A 25,617-nucleotide genomic window follows, 5' to 3' on the forward strand; every position below is an offset into this window, starting at 1 on the left:
CGAAGGCAAGTGTGACAACCACGGCTGGGGGCGGAGTCTCGCCAACAGAGCATTGATAGTCAGCTACTACTAGCCCACCATGTGCGCCGACGCAACCAAATACTCCAAGAAGTGCGATAATTGCCAACGCTTCTCCAAAGTCTCATATCTTCCTTCGGAGCAGCTCACCTCTCTTCGGAGCGACTCACCTCTATACTCACACCGTGGCCATTCATGAAGTGGGGAATGGATATCATCGAAAAGCTACCACCGCGCCAAGCCAAAGAGTGTATATGCTTGTGGTCACCGATTACTTCACTAAATGGATAGAAGCGAAAGCCTTCGCTTAGATCAGAGATCGCGAAGTTAAGAGCTTCATATGGAATAACGTTATTTGTCGATTCAGCCTACCCAAGGAGATAATGACAAACAATGGCTCCCAGTTTATCAGTTCAGGCTTCCAAGACTTCTACGAGACATGGAACATCAAGTTAAGCTTATCCATTCCCCGATACCCCTAAGCGAACAGGAAAGCTGAATCCTTGAACAAAACCATCCTCCAGACATTGAAGAAGAGACTAAAAAAAGCAAAAGACACTTAGGCAGATGAGCTCCCCGGGGTACTATGGTCTTACCGCACCACCACGTGGTCATCAATGGAAGAAACACCATTTTCGTTAGCCTATGGCTATATCTTGTTTCTGGAAGCATTTAAGTCGATGGGGTTAGATGAGTCTAGCATCACCCGCCGCCCAACTCTCTTGTAGGGTTTAGCTCAAAGTAAAAATACACCATCGGGGAGATTGCTCTGCCGGTCTATGCCAAAGGAATTAATCAGTAAACCACCTATGGATTCATAGCATTCTGGCCATTCCCTCAAATTTCCACCAAACAATAGATTTCCACCAAGTAGGGCATCAAGAGATTAAAGGAGATTGAAGGCCTCTAGAGATTGTTATCAAAATGCCTTCAAGCTGAACAACGGCACCATGTAGCAAATACAGACACCTCCAACTGGAAGAGTAGATCCAGACAAAAGCAATGGGAAAGTTGGATGAGTCCAAATTCACCCAGAGGTTCTGGATCGAAGGACACAAATGGGAGCTTAGCTCTCAACAATATCCGAAGAAAGCTTATTGACTTCCTAATGGAGAACCAAGATTGCTTGCTTGGTCCCAACCTCCGACATGAATGGGAATAACCCAGAAGCTATAATGCACCAACTAAATGCTGACCCAGACTTCCCTCTCGTGAGACAAAAGAGCAGAAGATTCGCCCAGAGAGAAACAAGGTGATCAACGAGGAGGATGAGAAACTACTTAGCAACTACGTTCGAGAGGTTCATACCCAGATTGGTTGGCGAACATGGTGATAGTGAAGAAGAAGAACGACAAGTGGAGAGTTTGTATCGATTTCACCAACCTGAACAAAGCCTGTCCCAAGGACTCCTTCTCCTCACTCATTACCCAAAATTCGTATTGGGTCTGACGAGGTCCAATCGGAACGATGATATGTGACGGCCCAGAGTCTTGGCCCAATCCCGACTGGGCCCACACTTAGAATACCTTGGGAATTGCCTGCTCTATAAGTTGGGCCACCTTCCGAGTTAAGCTGAACTAGGTCCGGCCCATTCGCCCATAGCAGTCCACAAAGAGATCAGAATCCCACCCAATTTCCATTTCTTGTAGGATCCTGTATCCAACCCAAATTGGAACTCCCCTACTAAGTAGGATTCAGAGTCCTACTAGGATTCCAGCCCCATGGGTTTACTATATAAAGGGAGGCAAACCCTCTCATCAGGGATCTCCCCGAAGCTCCAACTCTCGTACTGTCAATCCCACCATCTACTTCAACTTCCCTACACTGCTAAAGCTCCCCCCAACCTCCGGGTTACCCTCCGCAAGTCCATCTAGGTTGTTAGTGGCTCGCCCCATAAGATTTTGTCTTTCATTCAATTGTAAATTTTAGCGTTTACAATTTGGCGCCCACCGTGGGGCCCTGCCAGCCAAACGATCTAATATGACCTATTGATTCAACCTCTCTCTCTCTCGTTAGGCACTCATGACCAACCACATAGAAAGCAATGCACCAAACGTTATGGCTCAGATCGAAGCACTCACCGTGTTGGTGCAAGAAAGCAACAACAAGTACCAAGCCCTAGAAGAATAGAATGTCGTGATCCGCATCGAAAATCAAGATCTCCATGATAAGGTAAACCAATTTTACTCTCTAGATTCGTCATTCGACCAGCATCATGCATCCACCTCCCGACCCCCCATTCAACCCAGGCAATTGTTCCTAAGCCCAAATAGTGGCACCCTTACTGGTACTTACACCAACAGAGACCCAAACACCACCACAGCTGTGGCCAAGCCGACCCAAGAAGATAATGTCCACCCCTCTACCAACCCCATTGCCGAAACAAAAACCTGAACCATGCCATCCCAACAATTGAGCACCCCCCTTACACACCAACAAACACATCCTATGCAATCACTAATCGGAACAACTCCCCAAGCCATATTGTTCGGCATGGCCATTCACATCAACCCAAGGGTGTTCCCTCAATACCCCTGCACCAACCACCCTTGAACAAACACTGACCAAACGATTAGCCAAAATGGAAGCCTTGATCTTAACACATCCCAGGGATGCCAACATCCCTAAGAAAAAGTCAACCCCAAAGCTATGCCGAGTCGCCATTCATGGATGCCATTGCTCTTGTAGACATGCCCCACAAATTCACCTTCCCTAACATGAAGTTGTACGATGGTAGCACCGACCCGGATGACCATATAGCCTCCTACAAACAGAGAATTTTTGTCGCCGCCATACCAAAAGATCTTCGGGAGGCATGCATGTGCAAAAGCTTTGGCTCTAGCCTAATAGGACTCGCACTCTAGTGGTACGCCAACCTCTCCAATCACTCATTCGCCTCATTCGCCTAGCTCACGGACACCTTCGTGGAGCAATTTGCTAGCAGCAAAAAATAAGAAAAGTTATCCGGCAACCTTTACCAGATTCGACAACACCGCAATGAGCCCCTCCGCGACTATGTGGGACGTTTCAACCGTGAAAAAGTCTCAATCCCGCACTGCAACCAAGAGACCGCAGTTGATGCCTTCAGGAAAGGCCTACTCCCAAATGGAGAGTTGTACAAGGAACTTACCAAGTTTAATTGCAACACCATGGATGACTTATTGGCCCATGCTTAGGTTGAGATTAGGTGGGAGGAAGACGAAGCTCATAAAGCCAAGCAAAGCGCCAATGATGATCGTCACTCACGATGCCTCGATAAGCTTCATGACACCAAGCCAACGGAGCCCTATTCAGTAAGGAGAGTTCTTGTACGAGACAACAGGTGTCGACTAGATCGCCCCTTGGCTTGGCACGGCGACCACAACACACCACCCAAGCATAAGCTGCCTGACTGTAACCTCAATATAGAGCCAATAAAAGTGGTAGCCGTGATGAAAGAGATGGGGAACGTGGTAAGATGGCCAGGAAAATTGAAACACCTTGGAGCAAAGCGGGACACCACCAAATGGTGTGAATTCCATGGAGACCACGGCCATAACACTGTCGATTGCATTGCATTCTACCTCGAAGTAGCTAAGCTACTAAAAAGTGGACATCTTCGTGAGTTCTTGACAGACAAGGGGAAGAGCACAATGACGAACAAGGATCGCATAGATGGAATGTGTGGAGTTATCTTGGGCGGATAAAAAGTTAGTGGGGTAAGCTACTCCTCGACGAAGTGTCATGCCATAACCGCAGCTAACACACAGTTATAACACTCAAAGCCGACACAATATAAAACCACTAACCTAACCATAGAATTCATGGATAACGAGGCAACAACACTTTTGAATCCCCATCATGACGCACTCGTAATCACCCTTCAGATCGCAACATCATTGTTAGAAGAATCTTGGTAGACCCTAGCTCCTTAGCAAATATCATGTTTCTGGAAGCATTTAAGTCGATGGGGTTGGATGAGTCTAGCATCACCCGCCGCCCAACTCTTCTCGTAGGGTTTAGCTCAAAGTAAAAATACACCATCGGGGAGATTGCTCTGCCGGTCTATTCCAAAGGAATTAATCAGTAAACCACCTATGGATTCATAGCATTCGGGCCATTCCCTCAAATTTCCACCAAACAATCAGATTTCCCATCAAGTAGGGCATCAAAGAGATTAAGGGAGATTAGAAGGCCTCTAGAGATTGTTATCAAAATGCCTTCAAGCTGAACAACGGCACCATGTAGCAACTACAGACACCTCCAACTGGAAAAGTAGATCCAGACAAACCAGCAATGGAAGAGTTGGATGAGGTCCAAATTCACCCAGAGTTTCTGGATCGAAGGACACAAATGGGAGCTTAGCTCTCACCCAATATCCGAAGAAGCTTATTGACTTCCTAATGGAGAACCAAGATTACTTCACTTGGTCCCACTCCGACATGACTAGGAATAACCCAGAAGCTATAATGCACCAACTAAATGCTGACCCAGACTTCCCTCTTGTGAGACAAAAAAGCAGAAGATTCGCCCCAGAGAGAAACAAGGTGATCAATGAGGAGGATGAGAAACTACTTAGCAACTACTCAGTTCGAGAGGTTCAATACCCAAATTGGTTGGCGAACATGGTGATAGTGAAGAAAAAGAACGACAAGTGGAGAGTTTGTATCGATTTCACCAACCTAAACAAAGCCTGTCCCAAGGACTCCTTCTCGCTCTCTTACATAGACATGCTAGTGGATGCCACTGCTGGGCATGAACTACTCAACTTCATGGACGCCTTTTCTGTCTAGAACTAGATACTGATGTACCTAGACGGCCAAGAAAAGACCGCATTCATTGCCGAACGAGGCACCTAGTGCTACAAAGTGATGCCATTTGGCCTGAAGAATGCTGGAGCCACCTACCAGCGACTCATGAACAAAATGTTCTCTAACCTGCTAGGAGACTCTATGGAAGTCTACATCGACGATATGCTGGTAAAGTCAGTAATAGCTGAGCAGCATCTCGACCACCTGCGGTAATCTTTCGAGGTGCTGCAGAAGTACAATATGAAGTTAAATTTGGTTAAGTGCTGCTTCGGTGTGTCCTTAGGAAAGTTTCTAGGATATATGGTCATGCAACACGGCATCAAGGCCAATCAAGATTAGATCAGGGCGGCCTTGGGCATCCTATCTCCAACTAGCATAAAAGATGTGCAACGTCTCACAAAAAGGATAGCCGCTCTCAGTCGGTTCATCTCCAAGTCAGCAGAGAAAAACCACCTCTTCTTCGCTGCCCTCAGGAAATCAAAGAAATTTGAATGGACTCCAACATGCAAAGAGGCATTGATCCAATTGAAATGGTACTTAACGTTACCTCCATTACTATCCAAGCCAAAGACGGGGGAGCAACTCTTCACATACTTGGTGGTATCTGACTTTGCCACATCTGTCGTGCTGATCTGAGAGGAAAAAGGAAAGCAACTACTAGTTTACTACACCAGCAAGTCCTTGCTCGAAGCCAAGACTCGGTACAACCAACTTGAGAAATTGGCTCTTGCCTTGATCACAGTCGCACGGAAGTTGCGACCGTACTTCCAATGCCACCCGATCATAATCCTAACCTCCTACCCTATGAAAAAAGTACTCCACAAGCCAAATCTCTCAGGTCGGCTTGTCTAATGGGTAGTATAACTGAGCAAGTTTGATATCTCTTTCCAACCCCGCACTACGATCAAATCTCAAGTCCTAGCTAACTTCATTGCTGACTTCACACCCAACACTTCTGTTCAGGCGGAGAATGAGCTCCTATCTCTGACAAATCATGCATCCACCAAGTGGACCCTATATGTGGATGGCTCAAGCAACATCAATGGCAGCGGACTTGGATTGCTTCTCATCTCCCCAAAAGGGGATACTTTGCAACAAGCCATACGATGCGACTTCAAAGCAACCAACAAAGAGGCCGAATACGAGGCACTGATTGCTAGGCTCTCACTCACCAAAGGAATAGGGATCAAAAAAATAGTAGTGAAATCCGACTCACAGCTAATGGTGAATCAAATCCAAGGCTCCTATCATGCACAGGACCCCAAGATGACTTTGTATCTAAACTTGGCTAAAGAACTCCAATCATCATTTGAAGAGATCACAATCACCCAAGTCCCGAGGACCAAAAACTCCCATGTAAACGCCCTTGCAAATCTTGGCTCGACCTTGAAAACCCAGTATCCAACAATTATCCCCTTGGTATACCTATATGCATCAGCCATTGCCTCGGGTTCGGTCGAAGTCACTCTAGTCGGCCCAGACAACTCGTGGATGACACCCGTCCTACACTACTTGGAGAATGATGAACTACCCAAAGATAAGAATAAAGCAAGATGGCTCAGAGCCAAAGCGGCACGGTCTACCATGTATGAGGGCCACCTACTCAAAAGATCATTCTTGGGACCATACCTCAAGTGCATCACTCTTGAAGAAGCAAAGCACATACTTGCAAAGCTCCACGAAGGCAAGTGTGGCAACCACGGCCGAGGGCGGAGTCTCGCCAACAGAGCATTGATAGTCAGCTACTACTAGCCCATCATGTGCGCCGACGCAACCAAATACTCCAATAAGTGCAATAACTGCCAACGCTTCTCCAAAGTCTCACATCTTCCTTCGGAGCAGCTCACCTCTCTTCAGAGCAGCTCACCTCTATACTCATACCATGGCCATTCATGAAGTGGGGAATGGATATCATTGAAAAGCTACCACCGCGCCAAGCCAAAGAGTGTATATGCTTGTGGTCATCGATTACTTCACTAAATGGATAGAAGCGAAAGCCTTCGCTCAGATCAGAGATTGCGAAGTTAAGAGCTTCATATGGAAGAATGTTATTTGTCGATTCGGCCTACCTAAGGAGATAATGACAAACAATGGCTCCCAGTTTATCAGTTCAGGCTTCCAAGACTTCTACGAGACATGGAACATCAAGTTAAGCTTATCCACTCCCCGATACCCCTAAGCGAACAGGCAAGCTGAATCCTCGAACAAAACCATCCTCCAGACATTGAAGAAGAGACTAAAAAAAGCAAAAGACGCTTAGGCAGATGAGCTCCCCGGGGTACTATGGTCTTACCGCACCACCACGTGGTCATCAATGGAAGAAACACCATTTTCGTTAGCCTATGGCTCGAAAGCTATTATCCTAGTAAAAGTAACAAATCTGTCGGCATGGCTCCAATGGATAGATGAAGACGCCAACAGGCAACAACTTTGCCACAACCTTGACCTCACCAACGAGTTACGGGACTGAGCACTAGTCTGCAATGTCGTATACCAATAGAAGGTAACCCAACACTACAACAAGAATGTCTAAGCAAGAATCTTCAAAGTCGGCAATTGGGTTTTGCGATGGGTCTTCCAAAACACAAAGGTACTGGGAACCGACAAGCTCGATCCTACTTAGGAAAGACCTTACAGATCACCAAAGTTGTCGACAAAGGGGCATACCAACTACAAACAACAGAAGGCAAGAATGTCACCAACAGTTAGAATGCCACGTATATGAAAATCTATCATTTCTGATAATCAGTCAACTCGACCCCACCTTATCCTTTTTTCTTATCCACAACGGGGACAAGGTGGGTCTATCTACTCCCCCTTATCTCCGTTGAACGTTCTTTGTTTTCTCCAACTTAGATTTCATTATTAATAAAAGTATTATTCACGTTTCATGAGTGTGTAAAAGTTGTGGATTTGCTAACTTAGTGTCGAGACATAGACACCCTAGTGACCCTTCAGGGCACTCGCCACCAACAAAGCTCAAACAACCATCATAAGATAGAAAATAAACAAGAGGAGCCAGACTCCCATAAAAATGCCCGGTGGGCCAAAACTAAACATAATTATGTGCTCACGACACTTATAGCCAAAAGCTGCACTCGGCACTTCAAACAAGAAAAAAAAATTAAGTACAAAACATAGTTTAGTGCACAAGGCAAGTAAGTCTAAATGTCTTCAGTGGTCGAATCGCTCGGCCCGGACGCATCCCCAGTTTGTTGGTTGCTCAACGCCACTTTATCACCAGTCGTCTCCTGCAGTCCGTCAGCTAAGCCCACTCGTATCAGTTTCCGGCGCCTCGATCTCATCCTCACGGACATTCAACTCGGGTCCAAGATCTTGTTCTGCTAGGAACACTTTGTACTCCACTATGTCCTCGTCTGGCTCCCATTCACCCTGTTTCCCCACTTTGTACTCCTCTATAAGCTTCGAGCGAGTTTTCAAAACTGCCTCTATAAAGATGGTCTCCAGCCTACAAAGGAGCGAGGCCCTTTTAGCCTCCTACTCAGCTTGAGTATTCTGCATTTGTCAAGCGAGATCGACATGTTCCCTCTCCAAGCGCAACTTTTTTTCTTGTCCCGCACGGAGCTTGTTCTCCAGCTCGGAGGTAGCATCAATGAGCTCCTTGTTACGCTGCTCCAATTCCTTATTCCTTCGATCCTGCGAACTAACTAACTTTTGGAGATAACCACCTCTAGAAAAGGCTTGCAAGCGCAAAATGACAAACAAATTAGACCAAGTAAAAAAGGCGTAAGTGGCGCAAAACAATGGGATCAATCACCTGAAATAGCTGAGCCATTGTCCACTCGACTGCTTGTGTCATACCGAGCCACTTAAGTTGGCGCTCATCCTCAGGAAAAGGGAATGAATCCACCATGGCTTCCATGAAAGATGTATCAGAGTAAGCCGAGGCGTCAAACGGGATGACGATCTTCACATTATCGTCATCTGGCACCACCACAGTAGCCCTCGGCAACATCTTTTGCGTGGGTTGAGGGATTTGGCTCGAAGTCGTGTCCATCAGAGCCAATAAACTCTCACCCGATTCTATCTTTCTTCGCTTTCATGCCAATTTTATCCGGCGTTTCTCCTTTATCTCCTTCACTAAAGGCACTCTAAACTCGCTCGACATCCTCTCTTCTGTAAGGCACAATTCTTCAACTATTAGTGGGTGGTGAACGGATCTGCCAAAGACGAGGAGGTTGCTATACCGGGCCAACAAGACATATAGCAACAGATGCCCGAGCGGAACAACTGTACCTTCATGCATGTCTAGGACCTAACTCCACAAAGGGCTTCTTCGTAGATTCGCCTCACTTAACACTTGACGGTAGTTCCTCTCCTCCTCCGATAAAGTAAGAATCGCTCGACTCTTCTCTTCAGCGCGAAGACCCGACAAGTGTCTGTTATAGTTCAAATCTGCAAAAAAAAGAAACAATGCGATTTAATACTCTAACACTTACAACTAAAACCAAGCCTTATCACATGTCGTCTGCTAGAAGAAGGGAATGCCCTCGGCTCCGCCTACCCCGAAGACCAACTCGCCTTTGACAAAAAGTACTCATCCTTCCACTTTTTGTCATAAGTCTTCAATCCAGTTACTAAATGCCTTCGGCCGTGCCGAAGCGTGAACAGGTATCAACTCCTTTCCTTATAATGTTCTTTCAAATAGTATGAATAGAGCAGATCCATAACCTTGAACTCAACTCTAAGTTGAGCACTTAAGCATTCAATCAACATGAGCCACCGCCAAACGTTCAGCATCAGTTGGCTCGGGGTGATACCATAATGACTTAGCACTTCACGCACCAGCCGAGGAATATTGAAGTGCATCCCCTTTACCAAAGTCTGCTCATAGATACTAACCCAACCTAGCACGAACCAATCAACTCTCTCATTCCGGCTCGGCACCCTCATCCCAACGAAAATAGGTATCTTGCACAGATAACTAGGTTTCCCAAGCTCCACCCGTTCAATCTGGGATGGGGCATTATCGGCTAACATCCCTACTCCAGGATGACTTTGCTCGTCCCCTGCAGAACCACTGGTCGAGGGGATCCCACTACCATCAGTCCGGTCTGCGTTGGTGGCATCTTCTCACTCAGATTCATTGTTAGACCCTTCATCAATCGACCCATCGTCGTTCCTGTCTACACCGTGACCGCTCGGCCTATCGTTGTGACGAAAGGCGACACTCACCCCCGCGTTGGGGCTGCCTGATCACCTTCCGGGATCATCACCATGGTCAATACGTCCTCATACTCATTCCTTCCAGACATCACTACTTTGTTTCGTTGCCCTCAATCTTCACCTACCTTGGCACTACCTGATTGCTCAAAGATATACTTCACTCGGATCAGACCCTATCCGATTCGGCTCTTGCTTGACCCAAGCCAAAGAAAATCTTTTATCTTCATCTTCCCCCCAGAGCAAACCGGAACACCACCCCGCCCTTAGAATACCAGCCCAAAACTTCAAGAAACCGCCGACTCACCAAAAAACGCAAGAGATGAAATCAAAAACGAGCTAAAACACCTCAAAACAGACCTTTAAACACTCTTTTTCTTGTCCTTTTGACACAAAAATAGTAAAAAACCAAGAAAGAGGAACAAAGGAAGAGAAAATTTACGGGATTGGATGGCTGAAAACGAAAAACTCTCACGAAGGAAACGAAGTTGACGTTCTCTCTCTCCTAAACGAGCCCGAACTTGATAAATGGGGTGAATGATGAGTCACCGCATTTAAAAAAAAAAACAAAACTGACAAGTGACAGGTGGCGTAATCCTACTAGCCGCCAAAGGGCGGAAACTTTTTATTTCTTGCCTCTCATATTTCGCACGTGACTTAAAAGAGGCGAGAAACAGAGTGTCCTAACAGCGCCAACCTGGGACCCTCTTAGCTTGCCAAACCAAGATGGCTCAGATGATCTCATCGAAACACCTCCATGACAAGTCGAGGACTCATACCTTCCCACCCACACCCTTTCGGGAGCTCGGCAATTATCTCAGTCAGTCCCACCAAGGTCACCAACCCACACCTAGCTAGTCGAACCGAGCCTGAAACGATACAGGCTAAATGGGCATCGGATAAACACACGGAAAGGATCCCAACGACAAATACCTTATCCCGTTCGGATATTGTACCTTGAGTTGAATTGTGCTGAACCGAACATGTGCAAGCTTTGTAATCGCAAAACACTCATGTCTCCTTTTTGTTAGGCTCGGCCATTTGACCCGAACCGACTTATACGCGTCCCTTTGACGCCTTTGACAACCTAACCATCTGCCTAGGAACCTTGGCCTATCTATGTCCCGAACGTAGACAATCGAATCTACTCTCTTAAGCTAAATACCCTTTAATTAAGAGAGTGGGGGACAAACTGTATGGGCCAAAATTCGTATTAGGCTTGACGAGGTCCAATCACAACGATGATATGTGACTGCCCAGAGCCTTGGCCCAATCCTGACTAGGCCCACGCTTAGAATACCTTGGAAACTGCCTGGTTTATGAGTTGGGCCACCTCCCGAATTAAGTTGAACTAGGTCTGGCCCATTCGCCCACAGCAGTCCACAAAGGGATCAGAATCCCAGCCCAATTTCCATTTCTTGTAGGATCCTGTATATAAACCAAATTGGAACTCCCCTAATAAGTAGGATTCAGAGTCCTACTAGGATTCCAACCCCATGAGTTCATTATATAAAGGGAGGCAAACCCTTTCATCAGGGATCTCCCCAAAGCTCCAACTCTCGTACTGTCAATCCCACCATCTACTTCAACTTCCCTACACTGCTAAAGCTCCCCCCAACCTCCGGGTTACCCTCCACAGGTCCATCTAGGTTGTCAGTGGCTCACCCCACAAGATTCTGTCTTTCATTCAATTGTAAATTTTAGAATTTACAAAACCCAACTTAGCTTTTTCAAAAATGCTACTCAAAATGCTCTACCAAACACACCATAAATAACCTTCCTAAAAAGATAAGAATTTACAAGGAAACAACTCATAAAACGGGCCATTAAATCTCAACATTGTTATATGTTAAAAAACAAATTTGTAAAAAATCTTAAGGATTCAAAAAAAAAATCGTTGAGTAGTTAGGACTAGGGTTGTAAGTGATCGAGCCGCAAGCTACTTGAACGAGTGGTTCGGCTCGACTTTTGTTGAGCGGAGCTGGAGATAGCGGCTCGGGACCTCCGAGCTGAGTTACGAACCACCCACTACCGGCTCATAGGCTCGTGAATGGCCGAAAGGGTATAAGTGCTATTTGTTAAGTATCATGGGGTTATATGTAATTTACTATATCCTATATAAATTATCCACTTCCTAAATCCTATCTCTTTCTAGCGCCTACACTTTCTCATCTTTTTTCATCTTTTTCCCTCCCTCTTTCCTCTCCTCCTTTTCCTTCTTTCAACTTTCTTCTTACTTCTCCTTCAATCTTCATCTCTTCCTTCTCTTTCTTCCTTTTCTTTCTCTCCTCTTCTCTTTTCTTCTTCTCTCACAACTGGTGAATTTTGAGTCATATATTTGTGGCTATTTGGCTTTGGATCTGATGGTTGGTGATGATTAGTGGGTTGGCTTTGGATGACGTTGTTTTGAAGGATTGTTGGTGGTGCTTTGGGTTGAGGACTCTAAACGAGCGGTGTCGCGAGTTGAACTCGAGCTCAAAATATTTAAGAACTCGAGCTTGAAGCCTGGTTTTTAGAGCTCGGCGAACCCAAGCTCGAGCTTGAGCTCGTTAAATTTTATGAGCCAAGCTTCGAACACCATAGTGTTCGGCTCGGCTAACTCGTATATAGCCCTAGTTAGGACTGAAAAAAGCATGTAGGTTGTATGCATGATTGAATAACTTAGAGAAGAAAGAAGATCCTGATCATTTTAGATGATGCTTGGGAAGAAGTAGATTTGAAGAGTATAGGGATTCTGATGAAGATGATAATGGAGATGTAAATTATATGACAACAAGATACAAAGATATGTTAGTGAAGATGGGTTGTAAACTGTAAAGTTTTTGAGATTGGCAATTTAAGTGAAAAAGAGAGTTGGAAGATGTTTAAGAAATAAGATTACAACACGTAATCACATTTTTCACTTAATGCTGTATTATCTATTGAGATTGTGGTGTCAAATTCAATCTAAATTAGTATTGCATTATGAATAAAAATATAATTGTATTAGGAATTAAAATAAAATTCTTATTAGGATATTAGATTTGAGTCCTATAAGAAATAGTAATTCATGTATTACCCATAAAAATAGGTTAATTACATTATAGAGTTAGGTAATGCAATAGAATAGTAGACAAAACTATAATTAGAGAGTAAGAGCTACCAAAGAGAGGTTTAATGAGAGAGAGCCAATTTGTGAGACTTGTGAGAGACTCTTGTAATTTTTCTTCTTCTTCATAGTGATGAAATTCCGCAATGGTAAAATGAATGTAGATCTCATACAAAGTGAACCACTACAAGTCTTATGTTTGTGAGTGGTTTATTTATTTGTCATTTATTTGCTTTATTTTCGTTTTCATAGGGATTTAGGATTTGCTAACATCCGATCAAATTCCCACAACCTGATTTTCATAATTTATGATTGAACTATATTTAAAAAAATAATAATTTAAAAATTGTATTTCTTGTTACCTTCTGCAGGTGATTTGACTGAAAAACGTGAGTTGAAATCTTTGCCGAAAGATATATGTCAGAAGTGTGGATGCTTGCCCATGGCGATTGTCACTGTAGCAAACGCATTAAAGAATAAAAGAGATCCACCACAATGGAAAGAAGCCTTGCGACAGTTGAAAAGGTCTTCTCCAGAAAACTTCACAGGAGATATGAGTAGAGCATATGTATCAATACAATTAAGTTACAATTACTTAAAAAGTGATCTGAAGAAGACTTTTTTGCTCTGTAGTCTAATGAGCCATCAAGGTTTTATTTTAGACTTGGTCATATATGCTATGGGATTAAATATATTTCCAAACATTTTCACGATCGAAGACGCTTGGAATAAGGTGTATGCATTGATCAGTGAACTTAAAGACTCTTCTTTGTTGCTTAACGATCAAACCAACTATTCCTTTTCAATGCATGATTTTATCCGTGAAGTTGCTTCATCCCTTGCAAAAGGAGAGGACCATGTGTTTTCCGTGAGAAATGAGATGAATTGGAGATGGCCTAGTGAGGATGAACAAAAGATTTGCAAAAAGATCTTCTTACGTGATAGCACTATTTCTGACCTTCGTGAAAAGTTGGAATGTCCAGAACTTGAATTGTTCTATATGAATACCAAGGTTGGTGATTCTCATGTTGAAATTCCTGAGGATTTTTTTAAAGGGATGAGGAATCTCAAAGTCTTAGATTTGACTAGGATGAAGTTTTCCTCTTTGTGGTCATCGTCAATTCGTCTCATAACAAAGCTTCAGACATTGCGTCTAGATAATAGTGTAGTTGATGACATAGCTGTTATTGGACAGTTGCGGACATTAAAAATTCTTAGTTTACGATATTCAACAATTGAGCAATTGCCTAAAGAAATAGGTCAATTGACTCAGTTAATATTGTTAGATTTAAGTAATTGTCAACGACTAACAGTTATTGCACCAAATGTGATATCAGGTTTATACAGATTGGAAGAATTGTATATGAGAGGATGTTTTGTTCTACAGAAAATTGGAGGTCTCAATATTGAAAGAAGGAAAGCCATCCTTGATGAGTTGAACGGGTTGCCTCGTCTCGCCACTTTAGAAATACAGTTTAACGATGCAAATATTTTTCCAGAAGGCTTGTTCTCCAAAGATTTGCTAAGGTACAATATATCCATAAGTGATAATTTTCTCTTATCTTGTGGATCGTGCAATTTTCAAGACTCGGGGCCGTTTGATGAGGATGGGACTTTAAGGACACTGAGACTGGAGTGCAATTCTATCAATTGGTCAGAGAAGTTTCGATGCTTCAAGAATGTTGAATTCTTATGCATAGGGAAATTGCAGTGTATTGGGAATGTTCTTAACGAACTGGAGAGAGAAAGTTCTTCACAACCGAGTTCTTCTCAACTGAAACATCTCCATCTTCACAACACTCCTAATCTCTCGTGCATTTTTAACTCAACAAATTGCAGAGACGGTGTTGTCTTCTGCAACTTGGAGTCACTGATTCTACTAAACTTGACTGAGTTGAAGAACATATGTTCTGGTCATCTGACAAAAGAGTCTTTTTGCAACCTGAAGATCATAGATGTGAAAGGATGTGTTAAATTGGAAAATATCTTTTCATTCGCCAATGCTAGAAGCCTTCCACAACTTCAGACAATGAAGGTGGAATCTTGCGACAATATGAAACAGATTTTTGCTGTTGAAAGAGGAGAAAATGAAAACAACAATGAAGTAATTGATCAGATTAAATTCTATCAGTTACGCTCTTTGACTCTCAACTTTCTTCCACATCTTACAAGCTTCTATTCTGAAGTGAAGAAACCTTCAACATTGCAAGAGAGATGGCAGGATGAACTTGACACTCCAATATTACTTTCCAACAAGAAGGTTTGGTTTACATAACCTTGTAGTTTTCTATTATATATTTTAATAGTTTTTCATGCTTATTTTTATTTGTTTACACTAATTTTTGGACACACAATTAGCAGGCGTAATTTTATTATATGGGATTGATTTTAGCTAAACTTTGTATTTTGGCAAGTTAAATAGTTGCTCAATGGTGTTTCGGAGCGTTATGAGTGAGATGCAACAATCATTCAACTATTCAAGTTCATTAATAGGACTCATAAATTATGTCATAATTGGTGTGAAATATATTAAGACAAAAGAGACGATTTTATGAGAGAAAATATTAAAATTAAATTAAATTTGATTGCAGGTTGCTTTTCCAAATTTGAAGACCTTAGATCTGAGAGCAATTAAAGTTAAGAAGATCTGGGACCACCAAAATCCAGCATTAACACCTTCCTACAAAAATTTAAAGCGCTTGACATTGTGGGACTGCAAAAACCTAAAATATGCTTTCCCGTCATCTTTAGTCAAAAATTTTGAGCAGCTCGAACACCTTGAGATTCGCAATTGTATATCTTCGAAGAAGATTGTTATGTTAGATGGTGAAGCTACAGCGTTTGTCTTTCCGAGAGTAACCTTTTTGAGTCTAAGAGAGCTACCAAAGCTAAAAGCTTTCTACTCTAGAAAACATACTCATGAATGGCCTCAGTTAAAGAAATTGCTGGTGTCTTGCCATGAAAAAGGGGGTGTTTGTCTAAGCTTATAAGCGGGTCAAACTTGCTTATAAGCTCTAAAATTAAGCTGACATGTTTGTTTATGACTTTTTTGAGCTTATAAGTTAAGCTTATAAGCCAAAAAAAATAAGTTGGGGGGGAGGTACTTTTTTTTTTTGGCTTATAAGCACTCTGCTTATAAGCTAGTTTGACCAAGTATATTACCACATTATCCTTGTTTAATTTTAAAATTTCATAGTATATCCTTGTTTAATGTAGTACCCTTTTTAGTCATTTTATAATAAAATGTACTTATAAGTCACATTTTACCAAACACGTCAACTACTTATCAGTCACTTATAAGTACTTTAACCAAACACGTAATTGCTTAAAATTTCAAATGCTTATAAGCTAAAATTAGCTTATAAGTATTCGTTGCTTATAAGCTAATTTTCATAAGTTTAGACAAACACTCCCAAAGTAAAGAGATCCGATTCAGAAGACATTTCAGAGCCACGATACCTCTACTTGTTGGAAAAGGTACAAGTCTCTTTTCTTCCATTATTGAAAAAGAGGAAAGAAAGATAAAAAAACATCTTTATATTCATAAATTTATAGTAACATTATTATATGATGTTTAATATCTCTTTTTTCTTCAATATGAATTTAGAAAAAAAAAGATTAAATTAAATTAATTATTAGTTGGGTTGAGATGAATTTTGTAATTAAAATCTTGTCAATAAAACTTATTGAAGTACCGGATCTTCACAGGCCATCCTCACCATCTTCCCTAACCCCCACCTCCATCCTCACATATTTGACCCTCAACCCTCACACGTTTGTGTTGATTTAGCTTGCAACTTTTTTCCTTTTTTTTTTTTTTTTTTTGGGAGAGATTTTGGTGATTAATTAAGAACATTTTGAGCGGCGACGGTGGGCTGGGGACTTGGGCTAGTATTTGTGGTGTGGAAACGTTCCCAGCAATTGAACTTTTTTCCCCTTCCTATTTGTCGTTAAAAGTACAGAAAAAAATTTATTAACTCTAACTCGATGTTGATCTGTAATTAACCTCAATTTGGAGGCATTGACATTATTCTACTTGGAATCTTTCAGATAAAATTTGTGGAACATCTCGAAATAACGGGGTTCGACGAATTGATTAATCTACCTCCATTATCCCATGTGGCTTTCCAAAATCTAAAAGTTCTGAAAGTAACGCATTGCAATGGATTTGTCAACTTAATGACATCTTCAATAGCCAAAAGCTTGGAGCAGCTGAGGGAAATGGAAATAACAGCATGCCATGTGATGATAGAAGTAGTAGAAAATGAGGGCCATGCAGGAGGAGATGAAAAGATTGTTTTCAAAAATTTGATGTATCTCTTACTCAATGATTTAAAAAGTCTCAAATGCTTCTATTCTGGGAACTACACTTTGGAATTTCCATCTTTGGAAAAATTAGAATTGAATAACTGCAACAGGATGAAAACTTTCTGTCAAGGAGTCTTACGTGCTGAAAAATTACTCGAAGTCAAGAATCTCAGATTTGATGAAAAGTTTTGGAAGAATGACCTTAATACAACCATACAACGAGTATACAGAAGACACAGTAAGTGTACTTTTGAATTTTGTGAATTCAATGTCACCTTGATGCTTTTTTTATCTTTCTTTTAATATGCCCTTTCAAAGGTATGAACGTGTTATTTATATATTTAATGTCACTTTTAAATCTTGAAGTTGATATGCTATTTATTTGGAATGTCAAGTTGAAACCCACAAATCTCTTCAATTTGTGGCACTTTAGCTACCTGAAGGATCATCTCCCGAACGAGTAATATTTGAACATTTTATAATGATTTTCTTGAAACATTTTATTTTTCTTATGGCCGTTTTTGTTGTGCTTGTGTGCAGTGATAAGGTCAACATTGCGATTGATTTTGTGGGCTACTGTCGTTCTGGCCTCGATGCTACAACCTCACAGGTTTGTTAAGTTTAATCTATTAATTGTTAATTTTTTTTGTGTTTAAGCATGTTAAGCTATGTGATGGAGTGAATCTGGATTGTTGTCAATACTGTTGATTATGGTGTTTTCGTGTTGAAAATTAAGATTATTGAATTTAATTGATTATAGCGTTTTAATGGTTTCAGGTGCTTTTAAGAGTGCTTATGTGACAATTTTTTGTAGGATACTTTTTGTTTTAAGTGGATTCGTGGCTATTGTGTGCGTTATTGACTTTATTGGTTTAACGTTAAGGCGTCATATGGCTTCAACTGAAGCGGCCCTAGCGGGTAAAGTTTATTCTGCCTTTGAGAATCATTGGTATTAATGGTTAATTAGACAATCTGGTTATGGGTGATATGATCTCATTGTGGCTTGTCTTTCTCTATCTTTTTAATGCAGCTTTTTATAGTATCCTATGTATTTATTACGGCTCAGTTTTACATTCACAGGTGAGTAATTAATTTTCTTCTTTGATATCTGAAGTTGTCTTTTGAAGCATGGGCAGAAGAGAGAAAAAAAAAAAATCACATATCTTATAGTTTGTATACGTAACGTTTTCTTTACATAAAGAAAATTTAAAGAATTATAATTAAAAGATATTTTTTACAATAATTAAATCAAAAATATATAATAGATTATGAATTTATATAAAACGAAAAAGGAATTCATTTTTTTCCCTAAAATTTTTACCAGGATTGGACAGCGGGGGAGCTACCAAAAATTTTTTGTAGCATAATTCCTGTTTTAGGTGGACTCATGGCTATTGGTTTTAGTCTTCATGGTATATTGGCACGATCAAGAGCTTCATTAATTGGAGCAGGTAAGGTTTATTTTGCCTTTGAAAATCATTAGTATTAATGGTTAATTAGACAATCATTAGTAAGATTCTTGTTTTAATGCAGCTGTTTTTGGTATCCTGTCTATTTGTTGCCTCCCAGCTGTACAGTCACGGGTGAGTAATTAATCATGCTTCTTTGATATCTGAAGTTGGTGTTGGAAAGTATCATGAATTCATATTTCAAGTAATTTGTTTCTTAATATGGTATATTTTAAGATGATTGGATAACTTTGAATTAAAAATAAATTGTATAATTAAAAGAAATCACATATCAAATATGTAAGGTTGTCACATTTGTTTGAATATGTAACATTTTTTTTATTTTAATACAAAAGAAAAGTGATGTGGAAATACGAGAAAAAAACAATGTATAAAAAAATTAAAAGATATTTTTAATATAATTAAATCAAAATATATAGTAGATTATGAATTTATATAAAATTAAAAAGGAATTCATTTTTTTCCCTAAAATTTTCACCAGGATTGCACAGCGGGGGTGGCTGCGCCCCTGACCCCTTAACAAAAGAAATTAATATATTTTCAACACCTCTTTCATCAATGACAGCCTTTATTTATCAACATGGCAGGAACTTCTTTCCTCAAAAGAAATAGAAAAGCTGGAGGCGCTCCTAGCAATGCTCGTATTTTTCAGTTTCCTTCTGACTCTTTCCGCATTCAAGGGGTTAAACGTTCTTCCTTCTTGGGTTAAATGGTATGAGATCCTACAATTTTTTTATTTTTTTTTATTTTTAAGTGCTTTTAAATTAAGATGCACATTAATCTTAATTAGAAGTCGATCTAATCTTTACCATAATAAAGTGCAAGTTAATTTTTCATTGTTGGTTAATCACTAAAAGAAATAATTACTTATAATCTACTTTAAGAGTCAAATTAAAAAAACAAACCATTTGTCATTCTAAGTAAGATATTTGATGCAAATTTTGGACGATTTTACCATTCACTTTTTTCTCTTTTCTTCTTTTCGCTTCTTTCTTCTCTTAATGTTTCTAGATTTGCTTTTTTTTTTTTTTTTTTTCTTTTTCTGTCATTTGTATATGTTTAGGGGTAAATACCATGTCATTTGTGTTTAATATAAATGAGATAATACATTTAGGAAAAAAATTGCAGAAAAAATTTGCAAGAACTAATTTCTCGAAAAATTGAATAAACTTGAGTTACTCGAGGGCAGTATAATGGTATTAACCTCGCTCAGGTTAGATATAATAATATTAATCTTGCTTAAGTAGTATTTTTGATATTTTATATAGATGATATTGATATTTTATATAATAGACTATCCATATGAGCTATATAAAATATTAAATAAGTCTACTTGAGCAAAGTTAATACTATTATACCCTACTAGCTGCCTTGAGAATTGCCAAAGTTATTTCTCAGTTTTCGGAAGGGTGAATTTCAACCCAATTTGAATTAGCAAAATTCTTTTTTTTTTTTTTTGCTATACACTAAACATATTTTGGACATCTCATATGTCTTTTAACAAACTCACTTCCAGTCTTCATATTTTTTATCAATCTTTCTTTCAAACGTCCACCCTTCAACCTTTCTTCGGTTTGATTCCTCTTCTTATTTTTCTTTCAAACTTTCTTCAATCTCTCTTTTGGTCTTGGTATTTTTTTCTCTCTTTCATAGGCTTGATTTTGTAATTACAGAGATTGGGAAGAAGTTCTTTTAGTGGAATAAGCCCAACAATAGTTTTTGGTTTTTTTTTTTTTTTTTTTTTTAGTTGGAATATGGTTAAAAATCGGGGCTTTAATTTGGTTATGGAAGAAGTTCATTAATATGGTTATGGAGTTGCAGTTTGTTTTTGCTAAGAAGGAAGAGAGAAGATGATTTTTTATTTTTTACACTATCCTTTATTTAATCGTCTACTGCCACAAACATAATGTCTCGAGCCCACCAATGATGAATGGCCCATTAAATAATTCTTTCTTTGATAGTTTTACAAACTGGTAAATCACATATACCTCCTAATATTTGTAAAAATCGCATATACCCTCTTTCTAATTTCGAGCTCACTAAAGCTCGCGAGCTTGTCGAGCTAAGTTAGGAGTGACTGAACTCAGCTCGACATTGTAGCTGAGCTGCTCGAGCTTGAGCTCAATGATCTTGAGCTTTTGGTGAGCTGAGTCGCTCAATTGCCCCCACTAGATATAGGGCGTGATTGATTATTTTTTTTTTTAATTTTGGGGGCAAGTTGATTAAAACGTCTATAATTACCTAAAAACTCGACTTTCAGAAACTGTGGGGTGGGTAATTGAATTTTTCTCTATTTCTTTAATAAAAAGGATAAAAACAGAAAATCAATCACTGCCACATATGCTTAATAATGTGCATGAGACTTATTGGAGACGTTAGTTTGCATTTTTTTTTTTTTTTAAATCATGATGAAGGTATTTAGAATTTTTTTTTTTTTGGGAAACTGGTATTTTGAACTATTGAATTTGACAAAAACTTTGATAATGTGATCCGATATTTAGAATTACGAATCTAATCCAACTTGTTAACTTAACAAAAGGATTGAAATTAATATATTAGAAGTGTCATTAAAATTGAAATCTAATTAATTTACTCACACGCATACAAAGGTAACTAAAAATATTTTAAAATTTAATTAGTCAGATGCTTTGAATTGGAAATTAAGTTTTTGAGTGACAAAGACAACAAAGTGACATATTCTTGTCAAGTATGACATGATTTTTGGATTGTTTATATGATCGGAGTTAATTTTGTTTAATGCTTGATGTTTGAATTGTAGGTTGTCAAAGGAGCTCAGCATAATTTTGGTCAATGAAATATGATTTTTTAGTGAAACTGATTCGATTTCGGGAGAAAATACTTGAACCGGTTTTCTGATTTGATTACCGGTTCAACAAAAATTTATAACCGGTTAGCCTGAGCCTGTTTTTAATTAAAAACCTAATCCCCAATTCTATTTCTCATTCACTTCATTACGCCGCACTTCAACACACATGCCACTTCACTTCGTCACTCAGTCTTCCCTCCTAACCAACTCAGACCACTTCACTTCCTTCTTCGTTCTTCAGACCACTTCAGTTCGGTATGCTTGGGTTAATGTTAGAAAAAGAAGAAGAGAGAGAAGAAAGCCAAAGCCAAGGCAGTTGAAGAGAGAGAGGAAAGTTACATTAAGAGATCTAACCAGCATGGGTTGAGACGAAAGTGAAAGCAGCTGAAGCTGTAATAAAAAACTACAGTTTTCTGTGGGACAGTTGGAGCTGAAGCTGAGGTTGTATTGTTAATCTGCAACTCTATTTTTATTTCTAATTTTTTTATGGGACAGTTGGGTTCATTTCCTTGAAAACAATGTTTGAAAGCTTTTTTTTTATATTGGTATAGCAAAACTGAGGCAATAAGTTTCTTTGTTTAGTTGGAAACTTCGTTAAGTCGTCTAAAGCCATGGAAGTTTTTCCTAACTGAAAAACAAGTTTGGTTCAAAATTGGTTTTCCCTATAACCGGTTCAGTTTTGGTTCAGAGATTTTTCTGAACTGAAAAACCGATTCGATTAAAAAAAAGGGGTTTTCGGACTGGTTAATTGGTTTTGAACAGCAATAATTGTTGAATGTAACAACCAAATAATTTAGAATGGTTAAACCTATGATTGGTTTCGATGCTGCCCTTCAGCTTTTGCTTTCGAAGATTTCTTTTATTCACAAAAACCAACATAATAATATTTCCAATAAATAAAATTAAAAAGGAAAATTTATAAATAATAGATTCCATTAATTAAAGATAAAGTATGAGATATAACATAGCTTCAAAGGTTCACTGAGAATCTCCATCACCCATCAAATTTAAGAAAGCATGGAAGGGTAAGTTTTTTTTTTTCTATTTTTTTTTTTATTTTCTATCACTTTACTAGGAAACTTCCTCGTGATTAATTAAAGTATAATACATTTCAGGCCTTGTTTGGAAGCTATCTCTCCCAAAAAGCACTTATCAACAACATTATATCTTCAAAAAATAACGTGAATATATATTTATTTAATTACCTTTGAGTGGTCTAGTAGTTTGATAAAGACTCTTAGATGTATTAGTCAAGAGGTCTTAAGTTCAAGTCCCTCATATATTGTTAATTTTGATAATAAATTGCTTAAAAATTACTTTAAAAAAAAACTTTTTTATTTTTTTAAATTCAAAACACATTTGGAAGAAGTGCTTTTGAATTTCCTAAAAGTGCTTATTAGGTAAGTTTGAAGCTGATTAAAACTAAAAAAGAAAAAAATGAATTCGTAAAATCATAACTATTGGCTGGTAAAAACTTACAGATTAAAATCATTTAATATGAAATATCCTTTTTTGATATAAAACAATTTTGTCAAAATAAATGAAATAAACTCTTAAGGGTGCGTTTAGGAGTGCTTAACGATCCGAGCCGCTTGCGAGTCGGCTCGGCTTGGCTCGAGTCCGGCTTGTTAACGGCTTGGCTCGTTTAATATTGAGCCAGCTCGGCTCGGCTCGTGAGACAGAACGAGCTGAGTTCGAGCCATGCTCGGCTTGGCTTGTTAGGCTCGCGAGCCAAGCGTGGCTAGATAAAGTTGGGGGGGTTTTTGGGGTTTTCTGAAGTGCAAGGGATTAAAATGAAAGTTTCATAACAAAACTTTTTAAAAATTAAAAAATGCCCTCCATTTTAAAATCCCTAAAATGTCGACATTTTGCTGTAAAAGTCATCCAAACTCAAAAACCTGCTGCACAACTTCCAATCGTCGTCAACACCATCTTCTTCGTCGGATTTTTGTCGCAGACTTGCCGTCGTCAAACCCATTCAACTCTCACCAATGCTTGGCTGCAATTCCTTTCCTTTTCTCTTTCGTCGTGAAACCCATCTGCAACATTGTAGACTATCAATTTCTCACGGTAAGTTGTCTGTTTTGGATCTTCTTGAGTTGTTGTTGCTTGTGTCTTTGTGTGTGATTGATTTTTGTGAACTATTTGAATGGATTTTTTTTTCATGATTTTCGTGAATTGTTTCTCTATAACAGGGGTATTTTTCCAGTGAAACAATTCAAGGAATCTTGTATCAAGGTTGTGTTGTCGTTGTTGACCGTCATGGTGTCGCTATGAAACCCATAGAAGAACCGTTGAGCACTTGATCTGGTATCCTGGTTAACGTTTGTGTACTGTTTGTGAAGAGTAGTCTGTTGTAACCTATAGGCCAGTTTGTTTCATTGTTTGTTTAAATTGTTTTAAAGAATTTGTTAATTTGACATTGTTTACATGAAAATTGTGGGGTATTTGTTTACATGAAAATTGATATTACAAAAGGAGTTTGATAATTTGTTTGTGGACTGTGGTCTGTGGTTGTGGTTGTGGACTTGTATTTGTGGGGATTTGTTTTACACTAAATATCAAAAGGGCAATTTTTAAATTTGTTTATGGTTGTGGTTATGCATTGCCATTTGGTGGTGGGCCATTGTTATATATTAAATTGCAAAAGGGTAAAGGGAAGTGAAGAGTCTTCACGATTGAAATCCCCTACAGTAGCCAGTAGGGGATTTGCTTCTACAAAGTCATATAAAGAATAAATGAGTTTGAATGAATAAATAGGGCATTTAATTCTTCAACCAGCATATCTAATTAAAGAATAAATGAATCTCAGGATGTATTAGTGACAATTAATATTGGTTCAAATTGACAAAATTAGATGCAATATCCAGTATGTAACGTTTGATGTGCAATGTATAATGTATTGGTTTGATGTGTGTGCAAACACCATGGTTTTACATTATTTCATATTGGTTTTGTATTAAATTGCAGATTTTCTTTTTTCATTTATAGGTTTTTATATGGAGGGTACTTCCTCAAGCACCCCTACACCTAGTTAGTAAATACGTGTTTTATACTCGAATTATACGTCCAGCCATATAATTCGCGTATAAAACGCGTTTTAACGTATGTTATAAAAATTTCTCACCCCAAAACGACGTCGTTTTAGGGGGTTTAATTCAAAATTACACGGTATCTCTTCTCTTTTTCAGTTCTTCTCCTTCCTCAGTTCTGTGACGGATGACATTTTCAGCTTTTTTTCCTCAGATCTTTGACGTTTTCAGCTTTTCTGCCAATACTTCTCCTTCCTCAGCTCGGACGGCGAACTGGTTGAGATTTTAACGGGTTTGTGTTTGTGTTTGGGGGAGAAGAATAAATTTGTGGAAGGCGAACTGGTTGAGGGTTTTAACGAGTTTGTGTTTTTGTTTGGGGGAGAAGAATAAGTTTAAAGAAAGGAAAGTATTGGCAGAAAAAATAACCTGTAAAGCAGATGCCATTGTTGGAACTCTGGAAGAAGCAGTTGGCTTTGTGGGTGAGACCGTGAGACACTGAGAGATGATTTGATTGAAGAAGAGAGAGGGAGGGGGGTTTTCAAGATGGGTCACGGGTGTTTAATTTGTGTTTGTGGTGGATTTCAACACTCAACACTGTAACTGTAGATTACGTTTTATAATTCTATTGCATAAACAAAATATATATATATATATATATATTTTCTGTTGGTGGGATAGAACAAGACATGGGGTGGGATAGAACAAGACATGGGCCGGGGAATTTGTTAAGGCAAAGAAAAGATTAACATTACCATAGGCAAAAGCAAAAGCAAAAGATTTAATTGAAGTCAATGCAAAGATACATTAATAATTAGTCCATAAAAGTATCAAAACTAGGATCAATATTGCCGTATTTTTCAAAACGTATTATTGATAATATACCGTATTAAACCCGTATATA

At 39.3% G+C, this 25,617-nt stretch overlaps 3 protein-coding genes across 3 annotated transcripts; all 3 read left to right on the top strand.

Annotated features, from left to right (window-relative positions):
• Positions 1–4,868: 4,868 nt before the first annotated feature.
• On the top strand, positions 4,869–6,560 carry LOC116120659. Its single transcript, XM_031406631.1, has 2 exons — positions 4,869–4,976; positions 5,772–6,560. The coding sequence occupies exons 1-2, from the start codon at positions 4,869–4,871 to the stop codon at positions 6,558–6,560; spliced, it is 897 nt and encodes a 298-aa protein (XP_031262491.1).
• Positions 6,561–13,522: 6,962 nt separating this feature from the next.
• Positions 13,523–15,355, top strand: LOC116120667 (probable disease resistance protein At4g27220). The gene has a single exon (XM_031406644.1). The coding sequence runs from the start codon at positions 13,523–13,525 to the stop codon at positions 15,353–15,355; it is 1,833 nt and encodes a 610-aa protein (XP_031262504.1).
• A 2,579-nt stretch (positions 15,356–17,934) lies between these two features.
• Positions 17,935–22,439, top strand: LOC116120673. Its single transcript, XM_031406649.1, has 7 exons — positions 17,935–17,998; positions 18,203–18,306; positions 18,419–18,468; positions 18,713–18,839; positions 18,922–18,971; positions 19,445–19,569; positions 21,637–22,439. Exons 1-7 carry the CDS (start codon positions 17,982–17,984, stop codon positions 21,677–21,679), a joined length of 516 nt encoding a protein of 171 aa, XP_031262509.1. The 5' UTR covers positions 17,935–17,981; the 3' UTR covers positions 21,680–22,439.
• The last annotated feature ends 3,178 nt before the right edge of the window (positions 22,440–25,617 follow it).

This window comes from Pistacia vera, unplaced genomic scaffold (assembly GCF_008641045.1).
Source record: "Pistacia vera cultivar Batoury unplaced genomic scaffold, PisVer_v2 Contig1262, whole genome shotgun sequence".
Taxonomy (NCBI): domain Eukaryota; kingdom Viridiplantae; phylum Streptophyta; class Magnoliopsida; order Sapindales; family Anacardiaceae; genus Pistacia; species Pistacia vera.